This window comes from Macaca mulatta, chromosome 11 (assembly GCF_049350105.2).
Source record: "Macaca mulatta isolate MMU2019108-1 chromosome 11, T2T-MMU8v2.0, whole genome shotgun sequence".
Lineage (NCBI taxonomy): Eukaryota > Metazoa > Chordata > Mammalia > Primates > Cercopithecidae > Macaca > Macaca mulatta.
Genome location: NC_133416.1, coordinates 23,871,762 through 23,893,592, shown reverse-complemented (window position 1 = coordinate 23,893,592; position 21,831 = coordinate 23,871,762). Strand labels below are relative to the sequence as shown.

The window sequence follows — 21,831 nt, the reverse complement described above, 5'->3', positions numbered from 1 at the left end:
CAAAAGGTGCAAATATTTAAATTTTTTTTTTTTTTTTTTTTTTTTTTTTTTGGAGACAGAGTCTCGCTCTGTCGCCCAGGCTGGAGTGCAGTGGCCGGATCTCAGCTCACTGCAAGCTCCGCCTCCCGGGTTTACACCATTCTCCTGCCTCAGCCTCCCAAGTAGCTGGGACCACAGGCGCCCGCCACCTCGCCCGGCTAGTTTTTGTATTTTTTTTGAGTAGAGATGGGGTTTCACCGTGTTAGCCAGGATGGTCTCAATCTCCTGACCTCGTGATCCGCCCGTCTCGGCCTCCCAAAGTGCTGGGATTACAGGCTTGAGCCACCGCGCCCGGCTTAAATTATTTTTAAACATAGAATATACTTATAAAACACATTTAGGGGCCAAATTTGGCCAACCACCTTGAGACCTAAAGCATTCCCAAAACATATATATTTTATAATAAAATTTCTACAATTATGGAGTCCACAAAAGCTAAAAATAAAAAGGTGAATTTTTCCCCTTGAAAATGTATGAAAATTATATTTATCTTTGATTTTCAGAATAAAAAACATTTTCCAGTCTGCCAACAAATCACATGAATCACAAAGCAACTGTTAAATTTAAAAACAAATGATTTTTAAACAATTTAAATATGTTATATTTAAAAATATATACTTACACTAACTCAAGTGCAATACCACCGTTCCCTATGATCATTATTCTTTTAGCTTTAGTAAGCTGTTTCTGAAATTCCTATGTTGAAAAGAAAACAATGAGGCAGTATTTTGTAATAGCGGGCAATATCTGAAATAAGAGGCTTCAATGATAATATTCTAAAAATGTAAATATTTTATTGAATTTGTAAAGAAAAAAAAATGAATCTCACTTTCCCACTCTATCAGGGTACATCCTCTCAATTAATATTACAAAAGCTCCCTTTTCTACTTTATCCCAAGCTGCTTTTACAGCAATGCTTCTCCTGATTTTCCTTTCCTTTTAGGTCATTACATTTACAGTACTTCAGAATTTCAGCAGGAGGCACTATTAACTTACCACATTCCCAACTATTTGACCAAATCAATTATTCTTTCTTTTTGCCTAGACTCTCAGTTTCCCTAGAGTTACTCAACACTCAAAACTTCTAGGAATGAGGAATGAGAAGCTTAGCAGCACAGCGGTTAAGAGCAGACTCTGGAAGCACTGGCTCTAGCAATTACTAACTGAATGACTTTGCAAGTTGCTTACCCTATCTGCACCTCAGGTCTTTCAACTACAAATAGAAATGATCCACCGGTCGCGGTGGCTCAGGCCTGTAATCCCAGCACTTTGGGAGGCTGAGGCAGGTGGATCACAAGGTCAGGAGACTGAGACCTTCCTGGCTAACACCGTGAAACTCTGTCTCTACTAAAAATACAAAAAGAAATTAGCTGGGCGTGGTGGCGGGTGCCTGTAGTCCCAGCTACTCAGGAGGCTGAGGCAGGAGAATGGCGTGAACCCGGGAGGCAGAGCTTGCAGTGAGCTGAGATCGCGCCACTGCACTCCAGCCTGGGTGATAGAGCAAGACCCTGTCTCAAAAAAAAAATACCAAAAAAACCCCACAAATAAATGGAAATGATAAGTGACTATATATCCTATATATCCTAATGCTTCTGTAAAGATTACGTGAGATGATACAGACAAAGTTGGTAGGAGTAGCAGGTGCACAATAATGTCAAACGTTTACGGGAAAAAAAAATGTTATTAACATTCTAAGAGAGATAAATTGATGCCTCCACCCTCCAGAAAAAAAGACCACAATGAGCTTACAGAAGCCAGTGGTAATTCTTTGGGCACTTTCGAAAGTATAGAATAGTCTCATTGCTTCAAAATGACATCTGAACAGAAAAATTCCCCCCTCCTACTAAGTTTCTATTATCTCCAAACTTATAATATTCACTGAAGCTGATATCTTTGAAATTCTCCAAGAAAAAAAACCACTGAAGTTTATTTTAGTTTGTCCTTCATTGAGGATATTGCAATTTAAGAAAGACCTATAAGAGCACTAGGACCTAGAGGTGAAAAGCACAAGTTTAAATTGTGTATCTGATAAACTTAATAGCTAAATTAGTACAGACACATAATTAATCTCTCAATCTCAGTTTCCTATTTGTAAAGTGGGAGTAATAATCGTCACACAGGATTATCACGAGGATTCAACGAGTTCATGTATGTAGAAGACCTAGCTGAAACAGTTATGAGCTCAATCTCTGATAATATGAACTTAAATTGTTTACAAGAAGATAATCAAGTTCCTTTAAATTTTCTCTCAATTCCTAATGATTTAATTAAGAGACAAATAGGCTGAAAGAAAACCTTATTAATTTTTCAGAATATAAATTATATTAATGTAGGCCGGGCACGGTGGCTCAAGCCTGTAATCCCAGCACTTTGGGAGGCCGAGACGGGCGGATCACGACGTCGGGAGTTCGAGACCATCCTGGCTAACACGGTGAAACCCCGTCTCTACTAAAAAATACAAAAAACTAGCCGGGCGAGGTGGTGGGCGCCTGTAGTCCCAGCTACTCGGGAGGCTGAGGCAGGAGAATGGCGTAAAAACCCGGGAGGCGGAGCTTGCAATGAGCTGAGATCCGGCCACTGCACTCCAGCCTGGGCGACACAGCAAGACTCCGTCTCAAAAAAAAAAAAAAAAAAAAAAAAAAAAAAAAAATTATATTAATGCAAAATCATCATGTCACGAGACAGAACAACAAACATGAGGCTAGACATAGTATTGTGAAACCAGGAAGAGCTTCTTGGCAATAAGGGTTAATAAGCCCTGAATTAAATTACCAAAAGGAAGTTATATAATGCTCGAAATACAGATGTTTCACCTTATTGGGACAGTTTATCTAGGGCAGAACAATAAGTCAAGTGACTTTTTCTGTTCTATGATTCTATCATGATTTTGTACCACAAAGATCTTTTGAAATTTTTTTGCTGGAGAATAAGATCCGTAATTTTTGAATTGCTTTTACCTTTTTGGAAAAAACTTGTGTTTCAAATGTGGCATGTATGTGTTATATTATTTAGGCTGCAAATCACATATTCCCAAAGTAGAGTAATGAATGTGTGTGTACTGCAAGTTGTTAATATTCAGCAGAGTCATTATATCTGGGTTATCTCACGCTGATAACACATCAGCATGAACTTAAAAACATAATATCAACTAAAAATAAATAAATTGACAGGAATAGGCTGGGCGCGGTGGCTAATGCCTGTAATCCCAGCACTTTGGGAGGCTGAGGCAGGCGGATCACGAGGTCAGGAGATCGAGACCATCTTGGCTAATGTGGTGAAACCCCGTTTCTACTAAAAATACAAAAAAATATTAGCTGAGCGTGGTGACAGGCACCTGTAATGGCAGCTACTCAGGAGGCTGAGGCAGGAAAATGGTGTGAACCCAGGAGGCAGAGCTTGCAGTGAGCTGAGATCGCTCCACTGAGCTCCAGCCTGGGTGACAGGGAGACTCATCTCAAAAAAAAAAAAAAGAAAGAAAAATTGGTGGGAATAAAACATAACCACTCTGTGGTTTATTGGTCATGAAACAAAATTCCCTTCTGCCATTATAATTTAGGAATCATAAGTGGAACAGTTTAATTCGAATGTAGAAAAGTCTTTTATTTTCCTTCCCATGATTCAACCTTAAAATGTTACCTGAGCACTATCTGTATCACGGATTCCTAATACGTAAGGATTTCCTTCACATATCAACTTTGGTTTAGCTCCAGCACACAGACAGAGTTTCTTATATACATGCTGATTGCCATCTTCTGTTACAATGCACTGTAAATACATTAAACAATGGGAGAAAAGGGGGACACATAATCAACATGGATACAATTTCACTTTAAATTAAAAATTCAATAAGGCAAAAGCAAAACGTAACATATTAAGGTTGCCTCTTGGTGGCACTCAGTTCTTTGTTATAGCAATTACAAAACTAAGCATGAGAATACGTGCACTGATCCAGTTATTCTTAATCATTTTAAGCTCATGAACCATTCTGAGATCTTGTGAAAACCAGTCTTTCTCCTCTGGAATAAAAAGGTACATTCACGCAAAGTTTTACATTAAACTTCAGGGAATCCCATGTTGGTTGAAAAGGTATGTTGACCCCAGATTAAAAACAAAACTTCAAGACATTTTTAAATTAAGCTTTCTCATTACACCTGTGACAGGCCTTGATGAAGATTTCTGATCTCAAGGGAAGTTACTATAAGACGACCTAGTAATTCTAATCATATCATACCTTCGTATCTATTATGAGTACAGAAACGCAGTGAGTGGTGCAAGAAGTTACGGTATATCTTCTTAATCTAAAAAGACTAGGAAGTGCTATTAAAAAAAAGCAGTATTTATATTCTTAAGTAAAAATAATGACTTCACTAGCAAACAAAATGCTTTTGGGGTATACTTTAGTATAAGTAAAGAACATGATAATCTTCAATCCTAGCATGTACTGGCTTTAAATTTATATTAATTTTTAATAAAATAAATGGGTCTAAAACTACATATCAGAGATCTAGTGCTTTCGTTCTTTAATACTGAATGAAAAACTACATATAAATAGTAGCCTTTGGAAAACATTTAAACATAACGCATGATACTATGAGAGATGTTCAACTTTGTTTGAATGATTTAAGTGCTCATGTTTGTGCCAATTATTTTATTTACAAACCTTGGCAAATTGTATCATAGCACTTAATACCCAACGAGACATTTATAACCCAAATTAACTCTTTAGTTGCAAAACAAACACATAAAACCAGTAATCCAGCATAAGCATAAGCCATATAGAAATTTTATACAAGTCTTCTTTCAGATAATCTCATTAGAATTTTATCTGACAAGAACAAAAGTTAATTATAGGCACTGACAAAACTTAAAAAATAATTTGCATTTAGCTGCTGTAAAAACAAACAGCACAAACACACACAAAAACTCTTTCCATACTGCTAAATTTTTGCCAGGAGATGTAGAAGTAAAACATACTATCTCTAATTCACTAAAATATGTAAAGGACACTTCTCCAGAAGGAAGTGAGTGACACACTCTGCATCCTTGCCTCACCGGGAAACTACTGAAGTTCCTGGGGAAGCACAGTAGCATTTCATATAAACAAGATGGATGGAGAGAGGCCAGCCGCGGTGACTCACACCTGTAATCCCAGCACTTTGGGAGGCCGAGACAGGCGTATCATGAGGTCAGAAGATCCAGACCATCCTGGCTGACACAGTGAAACCCCGTCTTTACTAAAAATACAAAAAATTAGCTGGGCGTGGTGGAGGGCACCTGTAGTCCCAGCTACTCGGGAGGCTGAGGCAGGAAAATGGCGTGAACCTGGGAGGCATAGCTTGCAGTAAGTTGAGATTGCGCCACTGCACTCCAGCCTGGGCAACAAAACAAGACTCCGTCTTAAGAAAAAAAAAAAATGGATGGAGAAGAGAAAACCTGTGGTGGCTGTTAAGGCCCTGATGCCAAGTATGTGAAATTGATATCATCTGATGACCATGAATTTATGGTAAAAAGAGAACATGCATTAACATCAGACACGATAAAAGCCATGAGTGGCCCAGGTCAGTTTGCTGAGAATGAAACCAATGAGGTCAATTTTAGAGAGATACCTTCACATGTGCTATCAAAAGTATGCATGTATTTTACATACAAAGTTCGCTACACTAACAGCGCCACCAAGTTCCCAAACTCCCAACTGCACCTGAAATATAGCACTAGAACTGCTGATGGCTGCGAACTTCTTAGATTGTTAAATAAATTATAATAAACTGTTAAAAAAAAAATGTAAAGGACAATGGATAAGAGAAGGCAGACATGCACTGCATGTGGGATATTTTTCAAATGGTAATGGGAGGCATTCTGCTTCATTCAAATGCCCTAACACAAAAATTCCCTCACAACACATTTAGCATATTATGAGAGCCCACCTCAAATACAAAATAAATTGACAATGATATTACTTGGAATATGTAATACCACTATAAGTATTAGAAACTTATCTGGTTTGAGGATTCAGATTTTTTCTTGTTTCCTGATAAAATTCAGTACTTTTACTTTTTTCTCTCAAATTACTTGTGTTTCAAATGTGGTATGTGTTTTATCCCTAAAGGAGATAAAACACATCTCTAATTTATCGGTTAGACCTCATAAATTAGAACTGCCTTATATAAACAACTATAAACGTACTTCTTATCTTGCCTAAAGCTCATCTGAGGATACTGTAAATCATCTAACTACATCCTTTCCTGAGACTGCCTTCTTCATTCTCATGCAAAGGGTAACTGAGTCCTGCTGAATTTATAGTAGAAATCTCACTCAAATCTTGGATATTTTTTACAACTACATTGTCCCTGTCTCAGTTCAGGCCTTACATCATTTTTCAAATCAATTTTTTAAAAAATTGTTTATTCTTTTTGAGACAGAGTCTCACTCTGTTGCCCAGGCTGGAGTGCAGTGGCACAATCACAGCTAACTGCAGCCTTGAACTCCCAGGCTCAGGTGATCTTCCCACCTCGGTGTCCCAAGTAGCTGGGACCACAAGTGCACGCCACCATGCCTGATTAATTTTTTGTATGTTTTTTGTAGATATGGGTTTTTACTATATTGCCCAGGCTAGAGTAGAACTTCTAGGCTAAAGCCATCCACCTGCCTTGGCCTCCCAAAGTGCTGGGATTATAGGTGTGAGCCTGTACATAATTTCCTGACCCTTTACATAATATTTGACTATCATAACCACCTTCTAATTCGGTTGGCTACTGGCCACTTGTTCATTCTCAACACTCCTATCAGATCCATCTTCCTTAGAAAAAAAAAATCAATTTTATTATTGATGCCTCAGCTCTTAAAATCACCTTACAATTTCTCCCAAATATAAAACAAACTCAACTTCTTAGAGTATGACATTAAAAACCCTTCAGGATCTTATTTACTTAGCTTCTAGCCTTGATTGCCAATCTCCTTTACTTAACTATACCCTAATCCCTTTGACATCTCTATTCTTCATATTTCTTTTCCTTTCTTTGGGTCTTTGTACATTCAACCTCCTCTTCCTGGAATGCCCCTTTCCACCCGGCGAACTCTTAATTTCATTCATCTGTTAATACCCAGCTCATTTTACTCTCTCTGTGAAGTCTTCCTAAATCCCTGATATCAGAGCTTTGACAGTATTTCAGTGACTGTGTTTTTTATATGACTGTGTTTTTTTATGTCAATATAATTATTGTACGCATGTTCATATTCCCTTTGACACTGACAGTTCCTAGGAGCAGACACCTCGTATTATCCCTACTGCATCCCAGCACCTAATGCAGTAACCAGAACACAGTGGGCACTTTATAAACATTAATGTAATTTGAAATGTGAAGACTAAAATCCCAAATCTAATTATATAATTCCAATAAACTTACAAAAACTGTATTTTTTCTAATAATATCAGAAATCAATGTCACTAAACTTTACATATTAAAAACTTAAATGGTGGTGGTGGTGGTAGAGCTGGAGTGAAAAGAAGGCAGGCAAAACCTCATCAAGATTCAATAATGGAAAATGTTATTAAGAAAACAATTATCTTACGTGTTCTTCACTCTTCAGTTGCTTTACGCCAGATTCTATAACCTTAATGTTGGGAAAGCGTTTTTCTAACATGGTACTTGATTGTTCTTCAACATCAAATTCTTCCAATATTTTAGAAATCTGTACAGATCAAAGAGATTAAAAATGTATATTTTTAAAGTATTTTCTTTCAAGAACTTAAATAAAAAAAAAATACTTTGCTTTTATACACTATTTTGTGTTTGTAAAACAAAAAAGTTAGCCAACTGCACTATATAGAGTGGAAAGAGGATTACATTCAGCATTTAGAGACTTAAATATTTGCTTGGCCACTCCTGGGCAAGTCAGGTGTTATAAGCCACAGTTTCCCGGCTAATAAAATGAGAACTGACCTGTAAAATGAGGGGTAACACCACTTACATTTCTACAGTTTAGTCAAACAGCTTATTTATTTCCTTATCCTTCAAGCTTTCACTCTCTATTTACTAGCAGACCTTATGGTCATCTAGTCTTTGCACTCTTCCTTCCTGTTCTATAAAACCATCAGTATTCTTCTAGACTCACTTTCCTTTCTGTCCAGTTAAAGTTCAGTTGTGAATCATTCCACCTTTTCCCTAAATCCTTCACTACCTTGCTCTCTTATCCTAAACTGTTAACCTGAAAATCCCCAACCCTATAAATTATCTACTTGCTCTAGTCCTAAGCCCAGTTTGCTGCAGAAAGACCACACAGCCTTACAGATTGATATTCAACCTCAGCTGCTCCTTAAAAACTGCATGGAAATCTTACTGCATGGCCTTGACAGTTCTCAAACCTTTTGGTCTCATGACCCCTCTACGGTCTTACAAATTATGTAAGAACCTACTTCTAGGGTTATTTAAGGATCATATATTTGAAACCTTTAGAAGACTACTTGGTGCATGGTAAGCACTTAATAAATATGAATTATTACTAGTAATCTTTTTTCTCCTTTAAAAATTATACAAGTCGGCCGGGCGCGGTGGCTCACGCCTGTAATCCCAGCGCTTTGGGAGGCCGAGGCGGGCGGATCACAAGGTCAGGAGATCGAGACCACGGTGAAACCCCGTCTCTACTAAAAATACAAAAAATTAGCCGGGCGCGGTTGTGGGCGCCTGTAGTCCCAGCTACTCGGGAGGCTGAGGCAGGAGAATGGCGTGAACCCGGGAGGCGGAGCTTGCAGTGAGCCGAGATCGCGCCACTGCACTCCAGCCTGGGCGACAGAGCGAGACTCCATCTCAAAAAAAAAAAAAAAATTATACAAGTCATGAATCATGCTCTTTGTAACACTAAACAAACAATACATAATAGAGAGTAAATGTTAAAGTCTCTCTTTATCCCTCTCCAAATCTCATCCATAATCCCTCAGGATAAGCACTAGTGACTTTTTGGTATTATGCTCTATACTTTTAATCTCTGTATCTTATGTGCCTAGTACATTGGCTAATACATAATATAGGTACTCAATAAATCATAAAGATAATGCCATTTCCTACTGCTGTACACAGAATAGCTGATATTTGTATATTTGTTATTGGCACATTTAAGCTCCCAACCCTGTGAAGTAAGCAAGGAAAGTATTAATACTACAGGAGAAGCAGTTTACAGAGCTCTTCCAAGGCTACCTGACCAGTAAATAAGAGGCCTAGAAACCAAGTTTTTTCCTTCTATTGTGCATAACTTACAAAACTGGCAAAAACTGAATTCAAGTCTCACAACTCTTGGATTATTATACTGAATTAGGTCTTCTGGAAAGATAATTATGGGACCCAGCTATACATCTTTCTCTTATGTATACAGTCTCAGCCTGTCATTAAATATGTACTTTTACCTTTTGAAGATTAATAGCTATAATTTTTCCTCTATTTCTCCCAAACTCCTTAATTCTTTGGCTATACCTAACTAGTAAGATATCATATGTATCTCTGCTTAGGTTATAAAGGGACAACATGGTATATGCCACTAAACTACCCTTGGTCTTACAGGTTTACAATATGAGAAAATTATATTCCATTATCAGGATATTACAAGAAACATCGTATTAAATGAAGGGCTATGGTAGTAGTCTTCACTGAAGGGTGGGAAGAAAGAACCTACGTTTTTCGCCATTTTATAAATTTTATTTTGCATAGGCTTTATAATATTTATAATTGTAGTTCTGTAGCTCATGCATATAACTTATTAGTATACATATATTGGGATGTCAAGGCAAAACGTTTTAACAGTTGAGCTACACGATCAAAAAAGTTTGGAGATGGCTTTTCTATACTATGACCCCACTGTTCTTAGACTCCTATTATAATGTGAATATAAATTAATGGAATACAAAGTATTCCGAGATGCTTATTACATATCTGAAACACCAATTATCTGTAAGTATAAACTTGGCTTGGAAGTACTTTTCTGATTTGTAAACACACATACACACACCCCTACCCATATTTATAATAACTATCTACATGTATATTTGTATCCATTTTAGATTTGCAGAGCATCTTTCCTGGAAAATTTTTATTGGAAACTTTCTCAAAAGTAATTCTAAGTAGAAGGAAAATGGAGAAAAAGAATAGAAGACTAAAAATTCAGTATAATTCTGGGAACTTTCGGTATTTTATGTGAATAATTCTCAACTCGAGGTTTTTTAAAATGACTGTCAAAAGAATATTTGTAATTTTAAACAATTAAAACACTCCAGAATGCATGGAGGTATTATCATCAAGATGGCTAAGTAGGAGATACCAGCCTTCATTCTCCCATTAAGAAAAAAACAACAAAACAAATATAGACGACTATTCACAAGCCAAAATAGCCCAAAGAGGGCTCAAGGGCCCATTTTACAATCTGCAGCAACACAGTGGAGCAAGAAAATGGAGAATAGCCACATAATAAGAATCAATACTGACCCTGGCACACCTGAGAAACCAGGAAACGGCTAGGAGCAAAGAAAGGCAGAGGCTATTAGTATCAGTCACATGGTGGGGAGCACTGTGGTCCATGGTGGCCTGCACTGCAGAGGAAACTGGCATCCCTTGCTACTGTGACGGATCCAACCACCATTCTGGCCAGGGAACCCCAGAGAGGGAGACATGGCGGCACAGCTTGTCTTCACAAAGAAGTGGCCAATGTCAAGATGCTTTGGGAAAGGAGTCACTTTATCTCTCAACCCCGTAAGTGTCCCAACCCCAGAGCCATGGTCACTCTGAGAATGCCCACACATCAGACCCAGGTTCTTTTTTTTTTTTTTTTTTTTTTTTTTTTTGAGACGGAGTCTTGCTCTGTCACCCAGGCTGGAGTGCAGTGGCCGGATCTCAGCTCACTGCAAGCTCCGCCTCCCGGGTTCACGCCATTCTCCTGCCTCAGCCTCCCGAGTAGCTGGGACTACAGGCGCCCGCCACCTCGCCCGGCTAGTTTTTTGTATTTTTTAGTAGAGACGGTGTTTCACTGTGTTAGCCAGGATGGTCTCGATCTCCTGACCTCGTGATCCGCCCGTCTCGGCCTCCCAAAGTGCTGGGATTACAGGCTTGAGCCACCGCGCCTGGCCCAGACCCAGGTTCTATGGCCTGCACTGGGCCCACCTACATCTCAGACACCAGAGCCATCACCATAGTAAGCTAGTTTGCACTTTGGGCCCTGCAACCAAGCCTCACTGCACATGTCTGAAATCCAGGCACTAGCTCAGCCACAGTTGAAAGCAAGGCCCTTCCCTGACAATGAAGCTGCTATAACTTTGAGCACATCTGTGTTCCCATTCCTGGTTTCCCTGGCTGCTTCACAGCACACCTGTGTTCCCATCCTTGGTTTCCCTGGCTGCTTCACAAGCATCCTCACCTCACATTCTATTACCAATACAGCAGTATGGGTACTTGCACTCTAGGCAACAATGTCATTACTGTCCCAGATCCCAGAGCTTTTGTTCCTCCATGTATGCCTGTGTTTTGGGTCTCAGCTCTATCACTGCTCCATAGGCACCACTTATCAGACACCAGTGCTGCTGCCACTGAACCGGAAGGCAGACTCAGTGCCACTTGGGATCCCCTAAGCCACAACTTCCTTGTGATTGGGAGGCTCTTAGCAGCCACTGACATTGAAAACCCCAACAACCCTCACTACCACTGCAGACATCCAGAGTTGGATGCTGAGGATCCCTGCAATCTTCAACAATTAACTCAGCTGACAGAGCTGCATGGACCCTCACTGGTGCCAGTACTGCTACATCCTATCCAACAAGCAGCCCTCCCCATAGGGGAAGGTCTTTCCACAGCAAAACTAGCCCATACGTGTGAAAACAGTGAGTGTGTCATCAAATGTGCAAACATCAACATATGGCAACAAGAAACATGATAAACCAAGAAGCCATGCCACCAAAAGAACAGAAAGAAATGGCAACAAGAAACATGATAAACCAAGAAGACATGCCACTAAAAGAACACACACAAATAAAACCACTGCCTGACAAAGAATTCAAAATAATTGTTTAAAGAAGCTGAAGGAACTTCAAGAAGTTACAAACAATTCAATTAAATCAGGAAAACAATAAGCAACCAAAACAAAAAATTTAAAAAGACAAGTTATTAAAAAATAAAGCAGAAATTCTGGCAATGAAAAATGCAATGGATGAAACAAACAAACAAAAAATGCAACAGACTATGTCAACAAGAGAACTGATCACACAGAAGAAAAAAATCCGTGAATCTAAAGACAGATTATTTGAAAATACACAGTCAAAAACGAAGAAGAAAAAAGAATGAAAAGAATGTAAAAATATGGAATTTAAAGGATGGCATCAAAGAAGCAAATCTTTGAGTTATAGGAGTTATAGAAGGAGAAGAGAGAGACAAAGGAGTAGAAAGTGTATTTAAAGAAATAACAATAAAAAACTTTCCGAATCTGGAGAAAGATATAAATATCCAGGAACCAGAAGGTCAAAAGTCTCTAATCAGATTCAATCCAAATAAGGCTACACCAAGACATATTATAATTAAACTGTCAAAAATCAAAAACAAGGAGATGGCCATTACAGCAGAAAGAGAAAAGCAAATCACAATAAGGGAGTCTCCAAAAGGCTAACAGCAGATTTCTCAGGAGAAACCTTACAGGCCAGGACAAAATGAAAAAATAACATGATTTGAACATCTGTCCCTGCCAAATCTCATGTTGAAATGTAATCCCCAGTGTTGGAGGTGGGAGATGGCTAAATCACGGGAGCAGATCCCTCATGGCTTGATGCTGTCCTTGCCATGATGAGTTCTTGTGAGACCTGGTTGTTTATACATGTGTGGCACCTCCCCTCACACTCTCTCCTTTGCTCCTGCTCTCACCATACGATACATCTACTCTCTTCACCTTCCACCATGATTGTAAGCTTCCTGAGGCTTTATTAGAAGCTGAGCAGATTCCTGGCACCATGCTTCCCATACAGCATGTAGCACTATGAGCCAATTAAACCTCTATTCTTTATAAATCACCCAGCCTCAGGTATTTCTTTATAGCAATGCAAGAAAGGCCTAACACAAATCATATATTCAAAGTGCTGAAGGAACAAAAAACAAAACTGCCAACTAAAAATACAGTACTTGGCAAAGCTGTCCTTCAGAAATGAAAGTGAGATAAGGACTTTCACAGACAAATAAAAGCTGAGGGGGTTCTTCACCACCAGCCTTGTCTTACAAGAAATGCTACAGGGAGTTTTTCAAACTGAAAGAAAAGGACACCAATTAGTAACATGAAAACATGTGAAAATATAAAAATTAACTGGTAAAAGTAACTACACAGTCAAACTGAGAATACTCTAAAATTGTAATGGTGGTGTGTAAGCCACTTATATGTTTGGCTTACACAAAACTATTAAATAAAGACAAAACTATTAAATATAACAGTAGCTTCAATAATTTAAGGGATATATAATATGAGGTAAATTGTGGTATCAAAAACATAAAATGTGGTAGAGGAGTAGAGTAAAAGTGTAGAGTTACTTCATGTGGTCATAGTTAAGTAGTTTTCAGCTTAAAATATCCATTATAGCCAGGCGCAGTGGCTCAAGCCTGTAATCCCAGCACTTTGGGAGGCCGAGACAGGCAGATCACAAGGTTAGGAGATCGAGACCATCCTGACTAACACGGTGAAACCCCGTCTCTACTAAAAAATACAAAAAAAAAAAACTAGCCGGGCAAGGTGGCAGGCGCCTGTAGTCCCAGCTACTCGGGAGGCTGAGGGAGGAGAATCGCGTGAACCCGGGAGGCGGAGCTTGCAGTGAGCTGAGATCCGGCCACTGCACTCTAGCCCAGGCGACAGAGTGAGACTCCGTCTCAAAAAAAAGAAAAAATATCCGTTATAATTGTTTTACATAAGCCTCATGATAACCACAAAGCAAAAACATACACTAAATACGAAAAGATTAAGGAATTGAAGCTACCACTAGAGAAATGCTAAAAGGAGCTCTTCAAACTGAAAGGAAAGGATACCAATTAGTAATTAGGTATTCAAGTAGGATACCAATAATTTAATTAGAAGGAAGACAGGAAGAAAGAAAAAAGGAATATAGATTTGCAAAACAACTAGAAAACAATTAACAAAAAAAGGCAGCAGTAAGTCTTTACCTATCAACAATTACCTTGAATATCAATGGACTAATTCTCAAGTGAAAGAAACAGTGGTTGAATGAATAAACAAACAAGGTCTAACTACATGTTACCTACAAGAAATTTACTTCACCTGTAAGGACACACAGGAAAAGGAAAAGGAGGGAAAAAGATATTTCACGCAAAGAGAAAACAAGAGAGTGGATGTAACTGTACCAGATAAAATAACCATTTGTAAAAAACTGTAAAATGAAACAAAAAAGGTCATTACAAAATGCTAAAGAGAACAATTCATTATGAAGATATAACAACTGTAAATATATATGCACCTAACATCAGAGCACCTAATAAAGCAAATATTAACTGATATGAAGAGAGACACAGATTGCAGTATAAAAAGAGTAGGAGTGGCTGGGCATGGTGGCTCACACCTGTAATCCCAGCACTTTCGGAGGCCAAGGGATGCGGATCACTTGAGGTCAGGAAGACCACCCTGGCCAACATGGTGAAACCCCATCTCTAACAAAAATACAAAAAAAAATTAGCTAGGCATGGTGGCACACACCTGTAGTCCCAGCAACTCGAGAGGCTGAGGCAGGAGAATCACTTGAATCTGGGAGATGGAGGTTTCAGTAAGTCAAGATTGCACCACTGCACTCCAGCCTTGGTGACACAGCGAGACTCTGTCTCAAAAAATAAAAGAGTAGGGAATTTCAGTACTCCACTTTCAACAATGAAAAGATTATTGGAAATAAAACACTGGATGTGAACTAATGGATTTAACAGACACATACAGAATATTTCACTTAGCAGCAGAGTACACATCCTCTTCAAGCGCACATGGAACATTCGATAAATCACAATAGGTCACAAAACAAGTCTTAACAAATACAAGGATGAAATCATATCAAGCACCTTTTCCCTACCACAATGATATAAAACTAGAAATTAATAACAGGAGAAATTTCAGAAAATTCACAAATATTTAGAAATTAAACAACATTCTCCTAAAGAACCAGTGGGTCAAGAAAGAATTTTTTTAATTAAAAATATCTTGAGACTAATTAAAATGAAGACACAACATACCAAAACTTACAAGATTCAGCAAAAGCAGTTCTAAGAGCAAAGTTTACAGCAATAATCACTTATATCAAAAAAGAAAGATACCAAGTAAACAACTTAAGGTTACATCTCAAGGAACTAGAAAACTAAGAACAAACTAAACTCAAAATTAAAGAAAGGAAGGAAACAAAGAGCAGAGCAGAAATAAATGAAGTAGAGACTAGAAAAACAATAGAAAAGATCGACAAAACAAAAAGATGTTATTTTGAAAATACAAAAAAATTGAGAAACCTTTAGCTAGACTGAAAAAGAGACAAGACTCAAGTAAATAAAATCAGAAATGAAAGAGGACACTTTACAACTGATACAACAGAAATACAAAGGATCATAAGAGACTATTAGGAATAATTATACTCCAACAAATTGGACAACCTAGAAGAAGTGGATACATACCTACATACAGCCTACCAAGATTAAACCACAAAGAAACAGAAAATCTGAACAGATCAGTAATAAGTAAGGGGATTAAATTAGCAATAAAAAGTCTTCCATCAAAGAAAAACCCAGGACCTGATGACTTCACTGCTGAATTCTGTCAAACATTTAAAGAACTAATACCTAGCTTTCTGAAACTCTTCCAAAAAATTGAAGAGGAGGGAAAATTTCCAAACTCATTTTATGAGGCTAGCATTACCCAATACAAAAGCCAGGTAAGGATACTACAAGAAAAAAAATTACAGGTCAATATCCCTGATGCATATAGATGCAAAAATCTTTAACAAAATACTAACATACTGATTTCAACAACATATTAAAAGTAATCAATTCGCCAGGTGTGGTGGCTCACACTTGTAATCCCAGCACTTTGGGAGGCCGAGGCGGGTGGATCGTGAGGTCAGGAGATCGAGACCATCCTGGCTAATATGGTGAAACCCCATCTCTGCTAAAAAATACAAAAAAGTAGCCGGGCGTCGTGGTGGTCGCCTGTAGTCCCAGCTGCTCAGGAGGCTGAGGCAGGAGAGTGGTGTAAACCTGGGAGGCAGAGCTTGCAATGACTCCAGCTTGGGCAATAGAGCGAGACTCCGTCTCAAAAAAGAAACAAAAACAAAAACAAAAAACAAAACAATAACAACAATAAAATACAAATCATCAATTCACCATAATCAAGGGGGATTTATTCAGGGATGCAAACATGGCTTAAAATATGCAAATCAGTAAATGTGATATACCACATTAACAGAACAAAGGACAAAAATCATGACCATCTGTACAGATACAGAAAAAAAATTCAACAAAATTAAACATCTTTTCATAACAAAAGCCCAACAACTAGGTATAGAAGGAATGTACCTCAACATAAAAATGGTCATACACAAGCCTATAGCTAATACTATATTGAATGGTGAAAAGCTGAGAGCTTTTCCAAGATCAAGAACAACACAAGGATGCCCACTCTTCAACACTTCTATTCAACACAGTATAAAGTCCTAATTAAATTAGGTAAGTAAATTAGGTAAGAGAAAGAAATAGAAGGCATCAAAATTGGAAAGATTTTAAATAGCTTGACTTAGCCATTCCACAATGTATACATATATCAAAACATCATGTTGTACAGCATATAATTGTACTTGTCAATTTTTAAGAAAGAAAAAAGTAGTTACCTTAATGCTATGCAAGTTAAATTGCAATTTTTTCAAATTAATATTAAGAAGTTATACAAAGGTTCTTACCTGCTTGAAATTCGTAACTGCTTTAATAACAGGAGAAGCTGTTATCAAGAGAATATCTTCTGATGGAAACTGAGTAGCCAACTTATTTTTAAAAAGAGAGAAAAAAAATTAGGACAAATTAACTACTGGCATATATGGTTTGGGGTTGAGGATGATGCAACTTTAATAATGTAATTAATCTAGAAAATTAAAAACTCACTGCTCCTCATCTAAAGGTCTCCATTATCCCCTGTCATGTCCTTATCTATGGGGCAATGGTAAATAATGGTAAACTCTGATACTGATAAAATAATATATTTACAGCAAACACTAACAAAGAACTGCTGAACAAGAAAAGTGATATAAAGAAGTATCCTTTATGGCCAGGCACGGTGGCTCACCCTGTAATCCCAGCACTTTGGGAGGCCAAGGCGGGCGGATCACGAGGTCAGGAGATCGAGACCATCCAGGCTAACATAGTGAAACCCCATCTCTACTAAAAAAATATAAAAAATTAGCCGGGCGTGGTAGCGGACGCCTGTAGTCCCAGCTACTCGGGAGGCTGAGCCAGGAAAACGGCGTAAACCCGGGAGGCGGAGCTTGCAGTGAGCCGAGATCGCGCCACTGCACTCCAGCCTGGGTGACACAGCAAGACTCTCCGTCTCAAAAAAAAAGAAAAAAAAAAGAAGTATCCTTTATTTACTTCAACTATTTTGTATACCAATTTAGAGTTATAATGCAGAGAATTAGAATAAACTATTTTCCTAACAGTTAAACCAACTTATATTTATCTTAAAATAATATTTCATTTGTCTTCAACGGGATGAAATCAAAGCAAACCCTCAATATTAAACACTTAGAATATTGGTCTGACTTTCCCCAATGCTTTGGCACTCCTATTCTGCCTCTTCCAGTCAGTACATATTGTGGGATGATAAAGCCATTTTAACAATAGCTTCAACAAAATTTAGAGGTATAACTTGTTAATGTTGCATTATTTTCCTTTAGCTATAATCTCTTTCTTCATTCTGTACCTGAAAGCATTTTCTTATCTCAAAGTCTGGTTCCTCCACACCACCACCCTCAATATATCTGGCTTCTATTCCTACTACATCACTAAAACAGCATGTTTGAGGTATCTATGAATCCTTAAAATCCAAGGGATTATTTCTTTTCTTTTCTTTTCTTTTCTTGTTTTTAATGGAGATGGGATCTTGCCATGTTGCCCGGCCTGGCTTCAAACTCCTGGCCTCATGCAATCCTCTCACTTTGGCCTCCCAAAGTTCTGAAATTACAACTGTGAGCTATCGTGCCCAACACCCATGGGATTCTTCTTAGTCTCATTCTATTTGAACTTTCTATATTTGGCAATATTATTACTCTCTCCATCTTTCTTTCCTTTGTATATTCTGTAATTTATCTCCCTGTTTCCATTGCTAGATGAGGTCCTCGAAACTTCTTTATACTACTCAAATCACCTTCAAATTGGCTCCCCAGTTTCACGTATAAACCAGCTGCCTCTGCCACAAATACATTGTAACTAATCATCTTTCAAACCTTTTCACATGATCAAGTTACTCCACCGCTCAAAAACATCTGACTACTTGTAAATTCTTCTTAAGTTCTTAGCATGATTTATAAGATTCCTTATGATCTATGCTTTAAGCTTTACTGCTCGCTGATGATCCCTGCTTTTCCACTGGAGATGACATTCTTTTCTTGAATACTTGAACTTTCACTCATTCTCTCAAAATGAGATTTAAAAAATACCTCCTTCGATTAAAAAAAAAATTCCTCTTCCCTAATTCACTCCCTAACTACTCCACAGGCACCCCTAAGATAACCGTTGATATCTCTTGCATAGACATACAACATTGTCTCTTCACTAGGCTGTGGGTCCCTAGTATGGTATACCATGCCGTTCATAGCTGAACACTCAGCCCTTAAATACAGTGCCTGCATCATATATGCTTACTTAGTGAATAAATGAAAAATATGCATCCAATAATGAAAACACTTGAGTTTCTTGCACTATTTCTTATGACTTCAGCGATTGCTCATATTTATATCAACAAAATAACCTAGAACTTTTTGGAATACACACATGTATATGAATATATACGGTCTGGCTATTCAGTATCAACAGGAAAGCATGCCCTACATGCACATAATCCCTTCCTGATTGTTTTACAAAACATTACTAGAAATAAAGTATCTTCTATCTTGGGAGTTCAAAGTATAGAAAACTTACATATGGGATTCTTTATTAATTAGTTAAGGTGCACTAAAGACTTGGCAACTATCTGGAAACTAAACTCAGTCACCTATGACAATTAACAAAGGGGGCTGAGGGCCGGGCGCTGTGGCTCAGGTCTGTAATCCCAGCACTTTGGTAGGCGGAAGCAGGCAGACTGCTTGAGCCCAGGAGTTCGAGACCAGCCTGGCCAACATGGTGAAAACCCTTCTCTACTAAAAATACAAACATTAGCCGGGCGTGGTGGCGGGCGCCTGTAATCCCAGCTACTTGTGAGGCTGACGCAAGAGAAGAATCGCTTGAACCCGGGAGGCAAAGGTTGCATTAAGCCAAGATCGCACCACTGCACTCCAGGCTGGGCGACAGAGTGAAACTCCGTCTCAAATAAAAAAAAAAAAAAAAAAAAAAAAAAAGAGGGCTGAATTTTTTGTCTAAATACGAAGTTCTCATGTCTGCTCTGACATTACAAGGATCTGAGCACGGATCTGCCAGCTTTGGTTTCTCGGCAATAATTTGCCTCCCACTCCTCCCTGCGCCTGAGAGAAAGCTAGTGAGGCCATGTGAGGACCACCAAGCCGTTTCTAAAATCTGGGAGCAATAAGCGCGAAAAGCACGCAGCAAAAGAGGAACCCGGAAGAAAAAGGGAGGGGGTGGGAGGAAAGTCTTAAGCGCTACCGCCTTTGGGGTAGGGGAAAGAGGCGGAACCGCCTGAGCACCGCCCTACCTGCTCCGCACAAGTGACGCCCGCGATGCCGCCGCCGACCACCACGAATTTCCCTGCAGTCGCGGGAGGGCGCGCTGCCTCCATGCTGCCGGACTCCCAGTGGTTTACTGAATATTGCGGCGGAGCAGCTGGACTTTGGACTCCAGGAGAGGAAGCAGCCAAGAAGCGGTCACTTCCGGTGCCTTATCCACGGAATCCGACCTACGGGTGCTCGGGAGCTCATACTTAGTCTTCTCGAGTGCCTGCTGCCGGCTGCGTTTCGGAAGCAACGGATTGTCTCGTGGTTTTCAGAGCTTTGCGTTACTATTACTACACCTGAATGTAGTTATTCCATAAAAATTTGACAAAGAGAAGACCAAAAAATAAAAAATAAAAAAGTAAAAAAGATGGGTTGCCCAAAGAAGTTTGATAAATTACATATCTAAAGATAGACCAGTATTCTCACGGGACAAAGCTTTCATATAATAGATGAATTGGTATGAAGTTCTCATTATTTGTTTCTGAGAGAAATTAGAGGCGCAGATCTCATGCTCTTATTGGCAGAAGGAGCCCCACTTATTGGCAGAATGTCTTACTGGCAGAATGACGGCCCCACTTCCTGTCATTTTTGTAGATGAAGAAACTGAGTCTTCTGAAAACCACTTCATTGCCACCATTCACCTAACAATCCAAGATTTTTGTTTGTGGAAGCACAAAAATTTTTCATGACAAGGCAAAACAATACTACTGAATTGTTCTCTAAGATAAATTATCCTTTACATTTACAACGTTGACCTCAGCTAAAGTTTCCAGTAATAATGTACAGTTGCTTTCCATTTTGTCAAAACAAATGAACATTTCTTACATTTCCAATCAATAGCAGCATGTTTGAAAGTTGAACGAAACATTCCCAGTCTCCGTTTTATTGTGAATTTTTTTCGTGGTGGTCAATTGTTTTTAAGAAATTGCTAAATTATTTCTAACTGTTTTTACTATATTATTCACTATTCATATTATTTTACTATTGGTAATGGTAAGGTACTATTGTAATGGTAAGGTATTATCTTCCAAATGGCTCACTCTAAAACTAGTAATTACCAGTGTCCCTTTAATTCTTTAAACACTGAGAATAACCATTATATATGAACAGGAAAGCCTACCACGTATCTAATTACAGATATTTACTGATACCCATAAAAATCATTGTTCTTTGATTTACCAAGTTAAATGGTAAGCGGTTTAATAAACGTGTCTAATTCCTGTTACTAGTATAGCAGCCAAACAAAGCATTCATTTCTAGGAGGAGGAAATACATTCCTTAAGCCCATTTAGATCTAATCTTGCTTCACCTTATTTTCACATTATCTCCCTCACACTGTGGTCCATTTAGGCCACACTACACTTCCAGATCCCAGGATGTGCCAATTTCTTTCTGAGCATTTGCACATACCTTTTTCCCAACTACTTTTCCCTAGCTAACTCATCGACCTTTGGTTTCATCAAGCCATTGCTTCCTCTAAGATACTTTATCTAACATCCTCAAGACAACTAGGTGTCCTCTCTGTGTGTTCCTGTAGCACCTTGTCATCCTCTAAATTTAGACTTATCCCACTTTTTTGTAAATTCTTACTGCCTGACCCCACCACCACCATAAACTCCTTACTTAATCTCAGGGATTGTTTTTGTCTCCCTTTGTATCTCCAATGTTTAGTAGGTAATATATATTCAACAAAAATGTGCTGAATGAAGTAGAAAGTTGGTGCAGTATGAAACTGCCTTGAAGTCCTTCTAAAGACTTCTAGATTCATTGTTCAGGGTCAAGATCCTCCTGTATATTGTGAAAGGGGTTTCCTCTTTACGGAATTCAGTCGGAAGGAAGAATAGAGTGGAATTTAAGCTCCCAGGGGAAATGGAGGGAGA

General features: G+C 38.6%; 1 protein-coding gene and 1 pseudogene across 5 annotated transcripts in view; one reads left to right on the top strand and one right to left on the bottom strand.

Annotated features, from left to right (window-relative positions):
* The window catches only part of PYROXD1 (pyridine nucleotide-disulphide oxidoreductase domain 1), a 35,330-nt gene extending 15,231 nt beyond the window's left edge, over nucleotides 1–20,099 (bottom strand). For 2 of the 5 annotated variants that reach the window (XM_001098386.5, XM_077953695.1), the window contains exons 1-5: nucleotides 19,933–20,099; nucleotides 16,976–17,056; nucleotides 7,609–7,728; nucleotides 3,676–3,804; nucleotides 662–735 (exon numbers count right to left, since the gene is read on the bottom strand). In XM_001098386.5, the coding sequence (XP_001098386.3) occupies nucleotides 662–735; nucleotides 3,676–3,804; nucleotides 7,609–7,728; nucleotides 16,976–17,056; nucleotides 19,933–20,016 (488 nt within the window). In that variant the 5' untranslated portion in view covers nucleotides 20,017–20,099. Of the gene's footprint in view, nucleotides 1–661; nucleotides 736–3,675; nucleotides 3,805–7,608; nucleotides 7,729–14,748; nucleotides 14,871–16,975; nucleotides 17,057–19,932 lie in introns of all 5 variants that reach the window. The other 3 variants (XM_077953694.1, XM_028829313.2, XM_077953693.1) reach the window with 3 other exon arrangements.
* Nucleotides 5,335–5,789, top strand: LOC100429332 (elongin-C pseudogene; annotated as a pseudogene).
* Nucleotides 20,100–21,831: the final 1,732 nt, after the last annotated feature.